Here is a 15,076-nt window from a genome sequence, read left to right on the forward strand (position 1 = left end):
AGTCTCGCTCTGTCGCCCAGGCTGGAGTGCAGTGTTGCGATCTGGGCTCACTGCAAGCTCTGCCCCCTGGGTTCACGCCATTCTCCTGCTTCAGCCTCCCAAGTAGCTGGGATTACAGGCACCCGCCACCACGCCCAGCTGATTTTTTGCATTTTTAGTAGAGACAGGGTTTCACCATGTTAGCCAGGATTGTCTCGATCTCCTGACCTTGTGATCCACCCACCTCGGCCTCCCCAAGTGATGGGATTACAGGCGTGAGCCACCGTGCCCAGCCCTATTTTTCTTATTTTCTACTGAAGTTTATGATACTGTAGGAGCTATGCTTGCCTCACTCTAGAAGAAAATCCCAGCTATTCTGACATTCATATAGCATATGATACTAAACAAGTCACTGTCTTCTGTATCTGAGTTTATCCTAGGTATCTCCTAAATAGCTAACATCCTTCTTTTCCTTACCAGCTACTGAGGAGAGATGGCGTTGTGTTGGTTAGACGGAGCAAAGTAGTTCTGCTGTCTGTCCCAAGGTTCTCAGGCTGCACGTCTTTATTTGAGGTGATTCATTTTTATTTATCTTTAGCCCACCATGGTTCCATGCTGAAGAGGTAAGAAACAATTGGGTAAGCAAGCAAGCCAGCATATTCTTCCCGTACCGATGAGCTTTTCACCAAAGGAAAATGCCATCTCAGATCACAGAAACAGTAGCTGTGTAGGTGTTGCTAGTGGGGAAAAAAATGTTTGGTATTTAAAATAGAAACATAAAATTGTTAATAAGTCTACAGACAACTTGTATTGCATGCAGAAATAAAAAATGAAGTCCTAGTACAACAATGCTGCTTGGTCTTGGATTCATTTTGCAGAAGCTTAAGATTCCTCACTTCAATGTATGAGGTTTTAACAAACAGAAGTGTGTTAGAATATTTGCAGCATCCAGGCATTGGGTTTGAGCCTCAAAATAAGGCCAGGGATGACATTTAAGTAAATTCAGAAGTAAAAAGCAAAGGAAAAACAATTTTAATGATGTGTCATATAATCTAAAATGTGAAAAATAACTTAGAGGTTATATACTCTGTCTTCTTGCTTTAGGGTCCCTAACAGCCATCTCTCACTTGAGCATACCGTGATGGGGAGCTCACTGCCTTGCAGTGCATCCTTGATTTTACTGTGGCTCCAAATGTTGGAAAGTGATTCCTTATGAGATAATTGCGTATTTTGGAGATTCTCCTACCACACACACACATACACAGAAGAAATATTCTCACCTGTAGTTATTCAATATATCTCGATAGTACTGCACAAATATCCATTAAGTGTCTCCTATGGGCCTAAAACTGTGCTCAATTGGAGATAAGGAATATTGTCATTTTCATTTTGCCTGTAAGAAAAAGAGTTTTCGGAGGCTAGGTAACTTGTCCAAGGAAACGAATGAGCAGAGATTTTGAACTTAAGCTGTCCGGCCCTGGAATTTAAGCTGTCTGGCTCTAGGACTAGGCCCTCATTCCCTACATGATTTCAGATTTCATGATTTCATGAACCATGTAGGGAACCCAGATATAAATCAACCGATAATAACAGAATGTGACAAGTGCGAACAGAACTGTACTTTAGGAAGCTAGGAAAGAACAACTAATTCTGCCTGTCCAGATTGGAAATAGTAAGTTTTAACGACATAGATACCATCAATGTCAAAGTATTGTTATAATGTTGTTTCATCTATTTTAAGAAAAATCTGTTTCTTCTACCTGTGACATAAACTTACATTTCAGTATCTCCCACCTCACCTCGCCATCAGTTTTGCAATGTGCTAAATTCTCAATACTACTGAGAAATACCCTTATTACCCATCTTGCAAACATTTCTGGGGCTGCTTAATAACACTTTGTACCTTCTGTTCAGAGAACATTCATCTCATTCTCCTCTCAAATTCTCTGTTAAGTAAATTTAATACTACATAGTATCAAGAGGAAAGTGACCGTTTATTTTAGATCTCTGTCTGTCTATCTTAGATGATGTACTTTTCATGGAATAGTTGAGTGAGACAGACACTTGAGTCAGGTGATGTTTGAACTAGGATGTTCCCAGAATTAAATGGTAGTCTCATACATTGGATCTCATGAGTACTTTAGTGTCTGAAAAGTAACTACTGGAATAAATTAAACAGAGGAAAATTCCTGGCTATGCCATTATTAAACTTTTCTGAAAATATGGTCTTTATTTGACATTTCTGAGTATGGCAACCCCTTCCTTGGAAATAAAGAATGGGGCTTCTAACACATGAGTTTCCCCCTCCCTCTCCCCTCCCCTCCCTTACCTTCCTCCTCCTTCCTTCCCCTTCCCTTTCTTTCCCTCCCCCTTTCTTTCCTTTCCCTTCCCTCTCCTCCCCTTTCCTCCCCTCCCCTTCCCTCCCCTCCCCCTTCCTTTCCTTCCCCCTTCCTGTCTCCATTTTTCCCCTTCTCTCCCCTCCTCTTTCTTTCCCTTCCCTTCCCTCCCTTCCCCTCCCCTCCCCTCCCCTCCACTTACCCTCCCCTTACCTTCCCCTTTCCTGTCTCCTTTTTTCGCCTTTCCTCCCCTCCTCTTTCTTCCCCTTCCCTTTCCCTGCCCTGCCCTTCCCTTCCCTTTCTCCCTTCCCTCCTTTGCTCTTCCCTTCCCTTCTCCTGCCTAGCCTTGCCTTTCTTTATCCCATGGAATATCTATCTTTGGCAATGGAAGAAAAAGTTGACCGATTTTGGAGCTCTTCAGGCTTTAAAGGTTTAAGTGCCAAGTGAACGCTGGGCTTGTTCGCCTCCTTTAGGAAACCCCCTGTGGATGATTCCACCCCTCATTGATAATCTCCTTACTTTACACTCCCCTTTCTCTGCCAATTTAAAATCATTCAAGATCAAGTTCATCATAATAGTGAACTTCAATTTGCAATGCTGTCTTCCAAGATAACTTCTTTTCAAACCCTCAAAACTATTCCATGAGGTAGAGATGATTCATAGTTAAACAGTTGAGGAAGCAGGCTCAGAAAGATGAAGGGAACTTATTCAAGGTCACATAGCCAATGGACCCAGGATTTGAACTCTAGTCTTTTAACACTCAGTTCACATGTTACCTTGTCTATGAATCCTTGATAGTCCCTGCTCTCCCTGCTGTAGATCAATTCCGTTGTCTATTCCTCTGTGTGCTTTGTTTATACCTTCGTTCTAGCACTTATCACGTTGTATTTGGGAAGCAGTATATTTAAATGGATTTATGGCTGGTCTAATTTGGTTTAAGTTTTTTTTTTTTTTTTTTTTTTTTTTTTTCCTCCTGTTAGATCATGTACTTCCTAAGGCCTGAAATCTCTTCTTCATTATTTGGCCTGCTGGACTTCACTCAGTGCTTTGTTCGTAGTATATATAAATTTAGTGTTCATGGAGTAAATGAATCAATGCACCAAAGTGAAAGACAGGGGCTGCGGTTTCTTTCTATCCTGAGTGGAACCTAATTTGGAGGTACAGTCACAATAACTTAAAAAAATGTTGAACAATAATGAAATACTGCATAAATCCAATGGAAATTCTTCAAATATTTAGAAGGCATGTTTTCTAGGAAGAAGGCTAATTATTAGAATTTATTTTTTATTCTAGAGAAGAAAGAGAAAATAAAGGATCAAAGAAATAGGAAGGAGAAGTCACTAGAGAGCCCTTTCACATCCCAGAGCAGATTAGGATCTTGAAAGTTCTACCCTACCCTGACAAATAATTACTTATAAAACAATCTGGGGTTTCATAGCCTGCATTACCTGGTTCTGGGACCAATCATGAGCTTTGTTGTTTTGGAGTTGATTTGGAGGACGTTTATAAGAAGCATGTGATGAAGTTGCCTCTTTTTCTGCAGAAGATGGGCAAAGAGAATCCCATGAGTTGGGTAACACGTGAGACAGATTTTGCATTTCGTGTTTTGAAATTATGAGTGGGGGCCAGGTGCGGTGGCTCACACCTGTAATCCCAGCACTTTGGGAGGCCAAGGTGGGCGGACCATGAGGTCAGGAATTTGAGACCAGCCTGGCCAACATAGTGAAACCCCATCTGTACTAAAAATACCAAAAGTTAGCTGGGCGTGGTGGCAGGTGCCTGTAATCCCAGCTACTCAGGAGGATGAGAAAGGAGAATCACTTGAACCTGGGAGGCAGAGGTTGCAGTGAGCGGAGATCGCACCATTGCACTCCAGCCGGGGTGACAATGCAAGACTCTGTCGGGAAAAAAAAAATTATGGGTGGGAGGGAGGCTGTTTACTCCCTGCCCTGGAGATTTATATAAACAAGAAAAGAAGACTACTTTCTTGTTTAGTCTTCTAAAGACTTTTATCTCATCAGGAGATAATAATAATAATAATTATTATTATTATTATTATTGATCAGTTTTGATTGTCAGGTATATTTCTAGACAATTTACATGTATTAACTTTAAACCTGACAACAATCCTATTAGATAGATTAGATAGATGGTATAATTACTCCCATTTCACAGATGAAGAAACTAAACTACAAAGAGGCTAAGATCGAGCTGGGCATGGTGGCTCACACCTGTAATCCCAGCACTTTGAGAGGCCGAGGTGGGTGGATCACGAGGTCAGGAGCTCAAGACCAGCCTGGCTAACATGGTGAAACCCTGTCTCTATTAAAAATACAAAAAAAATTAGCCGGGCATTCCTGTAATCCCAGTTGCTCGGGAGGCAGAAGCAGGAGAATTGCTTGAACTGGGACCTGGGAAGCTGAGGTTGCAGTGAGATGAGATCACGCACTGCACTCCAGCCTTGGCGACAGAGCGAGACTCCATCTCAAAACAAAACCAAACAAAACAAACAAAAAGAGGCTAAGATCTTGGCCACGTTTTCACAGTAGCTAACAAGCAGAATCAGGATTTGAACCTAGGCTGTGGAGTACCAGAATCTGATCTAAATCTGTATGCACTCTCAAAGTGTCCTCCAGGCGGGTGAGCCCAGTCTCTCTCTCCCAGACTTCAAGACCCTTTGTAGTGGTCCCTATACCTATTGCAATGATTCTGAATAAAGTCTCCTGTACCAAAAAAAAAAAAAAAAAAGTATTCTCTAAATCTTTAATATTTTATCCTATAAACAAACAAATGAGATTATTCCCTCTTTTATTGTGATAACATATTATGATAACTCATTTTATTTGATTCCCTAAAACCAGATAGAGATTTCCATAGTGCTGAGGATACAAAGTTTAGACCTTTGATAGCTGATCTAAGCTTAGCAGAGATCTGATATCCAATGTAAGCTTAGTGAAGAAAAACAGGTTGTAAATGCCCAAATCTCTCTATGAGAAACTCATTAAGCCCTGCCTTTGAGTAAAAGAGGAAAAAAAAATGTTGCTATATTAAAATAACTTCATTTGGAGTTCAAAGGAAGCTGAATAAGGTTTTCACAGGAAGATTTCATATTTTCTAATCCTTAAAGAAATATGTATACAATTCAATGCAGCAAATGTCCCAGCTACACTATTCAAACTCAAGAGATTAAAAACAAATTTTTTCCAGCATCCAAACACCTGATATCCCTATTTCAGCCACAAGGAGGACAAGGGGATAACTATGGGTGTTTATTAGAAGGATAAGTTAAAGAGGCAGAAGCAGTATATACATTCTCTAAACTATAAATTTATACAAGGATGCCATTGTCTTTTTTTAATCAAATACTTGTAGAAGTGATGTCTAAAAAAAAAAAGCTTCTCTTTTATACCTCCAAATAGAAAATATAATCAAAATCTGCTTTTGTGTAGGATGACTTTTTTAAATAAATAAACGAAGGATGAATTATGTGGCTATAAATAAATCTACTGACATGTAATAAAGTAAAGTTGAACTGTTTTATGGTGTCACTGAAACCCTTAGATATATTTATAGCCATGTTAACAGTCCCCAGTATTTTTTCAGGACTTTTATTTCATTTCACATTATGAGAGTTTAGTTGTTTGTTTTTCTCTCCCTAAATTGCCTTCTGGAGCCCTTTGTAGAGATAGAAAGTAAGGATCTCTACTCTTCATATTCGGAATAAAAGGGTCTTCGCCTAAAAGCCTAGGGCTCACACAGAAACAGGCAGCTCTGATGCTTTCTGGTCTGCCTGTTTCTGTGCAGTTCATATGAGATGTGCTTGTGAAGAACAACTTGACAGGTAGCTCCTGCTGGCAGCAAAGTGGCAAGTCAGAGTCTATACAAGTGAGGAGAGGCCTGTGCAGAGATAAAATGTACAGTACTGTAGAAAACAAGCAGATGGACAGAGCAACTTTGCATTAGATTCCTGATGCCTGACACATTTAAATACAATCACAAGGCTTATTTTAGAAGCCAAAGAATCTCCAGACTGTCGCACAGCCGAGGCACAGACCAACACAAGACAAAGGGTCTGATGGGTAAAGATGCTCACACCTTACCCTGGGACATTCTCTAGCAGGGTGACGACGGGGTGGGGGACATTTAAACAGCAAGAGGAGAAGGTTTATAATACCAATTCTAACCCTGAAGTAATCAAGGGGTTTTTAAAAATTGTATTCCATTTAGACATTTCAGGATCCAAAGAGTATGGTTAGGATTCCGTGGAGGGGGTTATTCAAGGGGAGCTAAGCGTGGTTGTTCCTGTGAAATTATTTATATTTTTCAACTTGAAATCTGGGTGAGCATAGTGTTTCTAAATCTGTTTCTCTTCTTTTCTATCTTAAAAGTGGACTCTCGTTTTCATCCTGTAGCTATACACTTGATTCCCAAGTGTTGTCACTCAAGGGACTCACTAGAAAAGACAACTCAAGAGGAAGAGGAGAGCTTTTGATGGTAGGAAAGGGATGACAAATCCTTCAGCTGGAACTCTAGCTACAGGCAGTATTTAGAAAGTATCACTGCAGCTGAACATCTTTAAAAATGTATTTAATGTGTTAGACTAATGTAAGCTCTAAAAGACCTAAAAAGAATAGGATTCAGAAAAGAAATCCAAATAGGAATGTGTTAACTAGAGGGAGGGGCAGGAGGGATAAGAAATACATGAAAAAATGAACAGTGGGGTAAATTGGAGGGACATTCAGTTTATTAGGATAATTCAGGGTTGTCTTTTTGTAGTGGAAGAAGTAAAATAGACCTGTCTTCCATTTGTCCTCTGAAGACTCTTCTCAGTAGTTAACTGTGTCCCCAAATGGAATCACCCTTACCGAAATTCATGGTGATTTCTTTTGACATTTGGCAAAAACTAAATAAATAAATTATAAGTATGACAAGTGAAATGAATAGTTCCAGCTGTGATGCACCAGCAGCATTTCCAGATTTTGTACCGCATTAGGGATTTATTTTCCCTTTATTGCCCAGCAGAGAATTAATTGGAAGGTCCATCTAAGCTTCCCACACATCCTCAGAATGAAGTCAAAGCAGTCTCCAATGCTCAGTGCCAATTTAAAATAAATAAATAAATAAATAAATAAATAAATAAATAAGGAAAACAGTAAGTGGGTAGGTGGTCGGTTTATCAAGCCTGGAAAAGCTTGTCTCTGGGGATTCACATTGCTAAAGCCAGACAAATGCATCAGCAAAATTAATGGCATAAGGAAAACGTGAGTATGAGATTGGCAATTGATTCACTGAGTTCATTCCTTCAGCAAGTATTTACTGAGCTCCTATTATGTTCTACCTGTTGTTCCACACACACAGAATACAGCCCTCAGAAAGCTTATGACCATTTTAAGGAGATAACTATGAACAAATATACAGATAAAATAACTTCAGACATGGAGAGTGCTGTCAAGGAAATAAAACAAGGTAATGGGAGGGGATGCCTTTCAAGGGTGGTGGTCAACTTTAGATGAGGACCAGAGAGGGTCTCTGAGGAGGTGACATTTGAAATGCACCCATCACATGAAAATCTTGGGGAAAAGCCTTCCAGACAGAAGGGGCCAACAATGCTATAAAGGCCTTGGGATGAGAAAGAACTTTCCACGATCAAAGCAGAAAGACCTGGGGAACTAAAGAGTAGCAAGGAATGGGGCATGTGGCAGGAGATGGAGCTGAAGCATTAGGGGTAAGCAGAGTCCTCTAGGCCGCTTAAGGCCAAAAGTACAGTGGAAATCCATCTGGGGACTAAATGGAGGAGTGGTTGAATTGAGGGGAAATTATCATGGATATTTAGGATATTAAGATTTTTTTTTCTGGCTTTTCTAGCATTAATAGCATAAGACCCCAACCATGTACTTAACCTGTACGTCACCATTTTAGAGCTTCAGCTTATTTTTCTAGTGGACAAAGAATATTGCCACGGTTTGTCAGGTGCTGTGCCAGATACTGTGTATTTTCTAATTTTAAACCCCCAACAACCTCGAGAGGGAGGCATTTCCCTCATTTTACAGAGGAGGAAGCTGAGGTTTCAATGGAATGTCCATAAACCACCCCTTCCCCTTGCTGTGGTGTCACTGAGCACATGCTCCTGGTTTAAGACACTGTGGGTGGGGGCACACCGAAAGGTATGGAAGACCTTGTCAGAGGGCCATTTCCTGGGAGGCTGTGGATCCTGGATCACTCTTACAACTGAGAGCCAGGGTAGTTAGGGTGACTGTGCATCATTTACTATGAGCACCTTGGAGCTTTTGGAGGATACCAATTTCAGAACCAGAATACCAATTCACTACCATAAATTCTGAAATGGACTTGATGTATGACCTTGAAGGCAAATTTTCTGTAGGTTTGGTATCTTTGTCTGTTAGAGAGACACAATGCTATTTCCTCAATATCTCCTTGGGGTGTCTCAAGGATGAACAGGGCTGTCTTAATCCTTGTTCTTTATCCTCAGGGGGTTTGAAATGAGAGTGGAGTACATAATAGGTGCTACAAGCTCCTTTTTAAAAAGCCTCCTAAATACAACATATATATGTTTTAACCAGTAGGTATTGTTCACTCACCTCCCCTTCCTCCCTGCAAATGTAATGGGCTTTTTACCCAAGGTGAATTGTAGGAGGGAGTCAAAGCTAGCAAGACCTGTGTGGACAACGACCTGGACTGAGAGGGCAGCCTTGTTGGGTTTGTCCTTCCTGCGCATCAGACATAGTGGAGGGGTGGATGCCGCCTGGTCCACAGTGTTACCGTGTCCTGGCAGAGCCTTGACTCAGTCCCCTCCTGGAGTCACAGATGGCCACGACAGAGGACAGGTGCTGCCACTCTGGCTTTCCCCTGCGTGTTCAGTTTTGAGGTAAACACCTTGCTGTCTTTGATGCCCAGCGCTCAGGGGACTTCACCCACCTGGGGCAGCCCTTCTGCAGCCGGTTCCGGACAGGCCAGTCACTTCTCTTTGAGCCAGCCAACGACGCCCTCTCCGTTTCTGAAGTTTTTTGATCAGGACTACAGGCGCGGACGATAACCTCTGGATTTTGAATCCCAATAGTGTCCTCTCCATCACCGGGGGTGGCAGCCACCTTCCGGAAGGGCTGCCAACCACGGAGCCCTTCACCCTTTGGAGTACCCGGGCCACCACTCCACCTTCACTTTTGGGAGTCCGGACTCAGATTCCCATCATTCGCCCTGCGGGTAGGGCTCTGGGCATCTTAACCCCGGAAGACACACGCGCCTGGAGAGTGGCCGCCCGAGCCACCGCCAGGCGGGGAGGAGCGCGCCTGCGGCACCACCGCGTGCAGCAGCTCCAGCGCTCGCGCTGACTCAAGGGGTTTATTTTTATTTCTATTTAGAGCTACTTCGGCCTTAGCCGCCGCCCTTAGTTTTCCTTCCAAATTGCGAAAAGGTGCTTTCATGGCCCGAGTTTGGTTACACGCGCCTGGGAGAGGAGCAGGGGACGGGTGATAAAGAAGGTGCAGTGTCGGTCTGTCGGTGTCACACACGCGCGCACACACGGCGGGGCGGGAGCCGAGGGAGCGAGAGGAGGGCGGGCGGCGAGTGCTGGAGGCTCGCGCGGTTGTATACGAGCCTGTGCTTGAATGGGGAGGGCCGGGATTCCGGGTCGCTCTGGCCCCTCCTTCCTCCGGAGCCAGCCAGTCCCTCGGCAGAGCGCTGGGGCTGCACTGATTTGCTCTCGGGAGTGAGCTATTTGCATATGACTTGCCCATTTGTGAATTTGGCTCCCTAACTCGTCGCTTCACTTCACCTGTGCCTCCCTGGTCCGCGCACTTCTCAGGCGCCCGCCAGCCTCTCTGCCACCTCTGCCGCCTGCCGGGGACCTCCTCTTGCGCTCTCGCTGATTTAGCCCACCCACCTCCCTCCACCCCGTGCCACGTTGGTTTGGGTGGCTGCTCCTCACCGGGTTCCTCCTCCTCTCCTCTTTCCCTCCAGTCCTTCTTGTTCTCTTCCTCTGGCTGCCGTGGCTGCTGCTGCTGCTGCTGCTGCCTTTCATCCAGTTGGGAAACCCAGGAAGCCGGCGGCTGCTCCGTGGCGCTAGTTCAGCACGTGCAGGGTTAAAAGCCTCGCGCCCTTCCCCGGAGACTCCCAGGAACACCCGAAGAACTCTTCCACCTGCAGCCCCCTTTTGCCTGGCAGTTCTGCATTGCATCTCATGGAAGTGGAAACAGGAAAATAAAAATGTTCAAACTCCTTGGATGTTGGGATAAACTCACCTGAACCCACTTGGGGTTCGGGCTGCCTCCTCTTCCTTCATTACCACCTTTCCTGTGTGGCTCCCAGGAGTGTGCAGTTAAGGCATCAGACTCGCGGTGCCTAGAGATCCGGAGGAAGCCGCGCCGGTCTTCCCCTGACATGCGTGGCATGCCGGGGCTCCCTAGGAGGTTTGCTATACCTGGGAGGATTCTGGCATCCTAAATTTCAGCCCCGGGAAAGAGAAGGGGCTTTGCCTTTTATCTTTTTTTTTTTTTTTCTTTCTTTCTTTAAGTAGTATTTTTTTGTCTCTAACTGATTCATCATTGTCTTGAAAGCGCATATTGCTTCCCTCTTCCCCAAATTCTGGCAACTCTTCCTCCTGCTATGATGGGCCCTTGGGCATCATGAACTTCAATACTCTTCACTGGCTGGAATTCAAACTGCCCATCTGTAGTGGTCCCGTGCGTTGACCATGCACCTGAGAATCCACGCGAGACGGAGCCCTCCTCGCCGGCCGGCCTGGACGCTTGGGATCTGGTCCCTGTTCTGGGGATGTATCGTCAGCTCTGTATGGAGTTCTTCTAATGTAGCTTCCTCCTCCTCCACCTCATCCTCGCCGGGGTCTCACTCTCAGCACGAGCACCATTTCCATGGCAGCAAGCATCACTCAGTGCCTATTTCTATCTATCGCTCCCCTGTTTCCCTTCGAGGAGGGCACGGTAGGTCTCTCTGCTCTTTATCCTTCTAATGGGGCATAGCAATTCCTTAACCCACTAGCCTTGCAGGTAGTGTCAAAGGTGGGAAGAGACTTAAAAAATAAATTAAAATGATGAAAAGCATCGTATGTCCATGAGGGAAGCAAATTTCTACTTTCTCATAAAGGTTAGTGTTTTCTGCCCCTAGCCCCCGACCCCCACCTCCACTTTTCTCTAAAGGCTTTTCTCCTTCGCTCCCTCATTCATAGATGCACAGACACCACACTCTCTTTGCAACCTTCTACTACTCTCTCCACCCCTACAGCGACAGGCAACTTACCAGGTGAGTCCCAATGCTGTACTTGGAGAAATATTCGTTCACCTTGCTTTCACCCTTCTTTGCTGTGGGCTTGCTTGGGAACTAGTGGGGGTGGAGTGGGAATAGCTGACAATAGGAATCAGGTTTTCAGCCTGAAGTTGATTGAACTGTTATAAAGTAGCCTGTGTGATAATGGTCAGGGAAAAGTAGCTGAATATAAGAAGGCAGAAAATATAATTTACAACCCGTGGCCATTTGTGTTGATTTTGGCAGCTTTATGTTTGTCCACATGTCTAGTGGAAAAAACAACTATCTCTAAAACTACACATCTAATATTACTATCAGTGAGGAAGCAATAGGTAAGATAAGGCTAAGTTCATTTATAATTTACCCAAGTGTAAATGATAGTAACTTCGATTCCCCATGTATGCAAATGTTATTTCATTTTTAGGTAGCAGAGTTGGGCTTGTTCACACAATACAGGTATGATGTGTTTTACTCCAAACAACCCTCCTTACATAGCTATTGAAGGAAGAGATCTATGGCTCTGAAAATGATATTCAGCTCTTAGCCGGCTGCCTCTAAAAGGGCGATGTCTGAAGCTAAGGTAAGAGCTTGCTGTAGTAAACCGTTCTAAAGAAAGGAGCTTCTTTATTTGTTTACTATGCACTCCACTCTGATGGTAAGGAGAGTAGGGCACACAGAAATGGAGACTGGCTGCAGGAGCAGCCCTCCAGGGAACATGAGCGTGAACCATACTAGGGGGGTTCCTGCCCTTGTATTTTGAAGACTGATAACATCCCGACCCTATTCGGAAAGTTGATTCTTCCTGCTGCCTCCTAGCCCTGGGCTTCCGCTCTGTGCTGTCTGTAGTGGAAGTGGAAGCACATTGAGAAAATGCCAGCACATACTCTGGCTCTTTTTGACTCTGTCTTCAAATTTTATTTGATGGAGTTGTCAAGCAGCTTGCAGCTTGTAAGGTTGGTGGAAGGGGATGGTAAAAAAAGGGATTACTTGATCTTGGTCTGGTGGCTCTTTTCTCTGTGACTCCTGCTGGGTCTGGTGTTGGCTCCCTTAAAAAAGAAATAAGCAAACAAACCTAGGAGAGAAAAGAGCCACAACCACCAAAAAAGCAATTTCATTGACATGGAAACTTAGCTCCTAAGGGGGAGAGGGACTGGGGGGAGTGGGTAAGGCAGAAAAAAAAAGGGAGTGGAGATAGGGGAAGCCAGACAGACTATTACTAATAGCCATAATTAAACATGGAAATGCTCAGAGATAATTAGCTAAATTTTGCTAATTATTGTAAATGATCAGCAGGGAGAGGAAGATTATGCATTAGAGGTTATGGATGGCAGGGTCTTGACGTCTTTTGTTCGGGATGTAAACAGTTACAGCAGATACTAGTAAGTGATGGAATTTGCAGAGCAGTACTTCCCTAGGGTCCCTGAGTCAGAGTCAGTCTCTCTCTCTCTCTCTCTCTCTCTCTCTCTCTCTCATAAAGGGGTTGAGACTTGCACAGGTTAAACATGATCCTTTATTTAGTTTATTTCTTCAGGATCGGTCGCTCAGTGGCTCAGTCTCCTTTAAATCTTTTTGACTGGTCCCCAGTCTGGTTTCTCATTAACCTACATCTGATAAGATTCAGTGTGATGGAAAATAAGAAGAAAGTAAGTAAATGGCTAGAGACCCCAGAAAAGGCCCTCAGACCCACCAGAGCTGTAGAGTACAGTGAACTCCAGGGTCTGGCATGGCTGAGATAAGAAAGCTAATGAATTCAACTCTTCAGAATCCTCTTTCCTTCCTGAAGTCCCAACTCATTGATTTGGGGCTTGGAGAGTGAATGCATCTGTATTAAATAGACTCCTTGCATATTAAATTGGTGTTTTTGAGCACAAAATCAAGAGAAGCAGCAATCCACAAAATATCCCTACTTCTGGCTCCCATTCTGCACCCAAGCTGTGACCCTTTGCAGCTCTAACTAAAAGGACCAGAAGACCTCACAGAGCTTTGCTAATGCACTTCTTATTCTTACTTGGTGTACACTTGCTTTTTCCTAGTACAAGACAAAGACCTAGCGAACAGCAGTTCTTTTAAAAAATAATTTGGGTGGAGGTGGTAGGAGGCATGGCACCAAGAGACTGATGGTTGTTACTGATGATTTACTGCCAATCTTATTCCAGAGTTAAAGGCAGCACTTTCTATTGTCTGTGAAGAAGTAAATGCCCTTGATTTTGGTATGAAACACAGCTAGAGCCTTGAGTCCAAGAATCTTCTTTGGACTTAAGAGATTGTTGTTTTTTTAACTACACTTGCTCTCCTCTTGCCCATTTCCTGAGAACCCAAAGTCCTCAAAGCTGCTGTTCGTCAGTTGGTGCTCCAACCCCCTTTCCCCACTATCCAGCCCTATAGAGGGATTCGTGCTAAGACAGATGGAAGAAACAGAAATCCTCCAAATAGCTGATATTTTACCTATGCTTTTGCCTGTGCTTGGTTCCAAGCTTTAGAAAATTGTTTATATTATAGATTTGCTTAAAGCCTTTATCCCAGGACAGCCTAGAGGATGCTGGGATTCTTTGTGAATTAGGGAGACTAAGGCCACACTTATCTGGGGTGATGCAAAGTGTCTCACATTAGGATTGTGTTTCAGAATGGGATTAACTCTCTTCTTAATGGGAATCTAGTAGGCCCTTCCCCATTTTCTTAGAGTCCTCACCCCACGTTCATGCTGTCTTCTGTTCACCAGTCATTCAGTCAATACTCATTGAGCACGTACTCTGTGCCAGGCTGTGTGCTACTGCTGAAGACACAGAACCAAATAAGACATTGTGGTGTTCAGCTGGGAATAATTGCAAAAGCATATATATATATATATATATATATATATATGCTTCCATATTTTAAAAAGTGCAAGGAGTGGGTGGAGATCCAAATACCATGCCAAATTAATATAAAATCAAAATATCCTTTATAAAATGAAGGTTTACATTATCCTGTTATTTAAAATATCCCTCCAGGTTCCTTTTCATCTTTGGCTTTATTTCCGTATGTAAATATCATTTTTTTAATCAAAGTGCAAGGTAGTTTAGTGATTACAGATATATAAATAGTAAAATATATTTGTTTACCAAACTTTAATTACATAAGTGACTTTTGTATATTTTTTTTCATTCTTTTTTTCGCTCTCTCTCACCTTTAAGAAATCCAATGTGGCTGGGCACGGTGGCTCACACCTGTAATCCCAGCACTTTGGGAGACCGAGGTGGGGGGATCACCTGAGGTCAAGAATTCGAGACCTGCCTGGCCAACGTGGGGAAACCCTGTCTCTACTAAAAAACAGAAAACAAACAAAAAAAACCTCCAATGTACATCTGCCTAAAAAATGCTTCAGTATTTGTAGTTTAAAGGCAGATTTATCTAAGGATTCAAGGTTTTGTATGTAGCTTAAATGTTATCCTCTACAAAACAGCAGAGTTTCCTGCCTCTGTAGACACTTGTGGGGACTAGTT

At 43.3% G+C, this 15,076-nt stretch overlaps 1 protein-coding gene across 9 annotated transcripts in view; it reads left to right on the forward strand.

Moving 5' to 3' along the window:
• NRXN3 (neurexin 3) overlaps positions 1–15,076 on the forward strand; it is a 1,636,170-nt gene that overhangs the window by 1,039,216 nt on the left and 581,878 nt on the right. Inside the window, exon 1 of one of the 9 annotated variants that reach the window (XM_010382734.2) lies at positions 10,055–11,272. The exons of 5 other annotated variants lie outside the window; for them this stretch is intronic. In XM_010382734.2, the coding sequence (XP_010381036.1) occupies positions 11,026–11,272 (247 nt within the window). In that variant the 5' untranslated portion in view covers positions 10,055–11,025. Of the gene's footprint in view, positions 1–10,054; positions 11,273–15,076 lie in introns of those variants that run through there. 3 more of the 9 variants (XM_010382736.2, XM_010382735.2, XM_030931542.1) reach the window with 3 other exon arrangements.

This window comes from Rhinopithecus roxellana, chromosome 5, assembly GCF_007565055.1.
Source record: "Rhinopithecus roxellana isolate Shanxi Qingling chromosome 5, ASM756505v1, whole genome shotgun sequence".
In the NCBI taxonomy this organism is placed as follows: Eukaryota; Metazoa; Chordata; class Mammalia; order Primates; family Cercopithecidae; genus Rhinopithecus; species Rhinopithecus roxellana.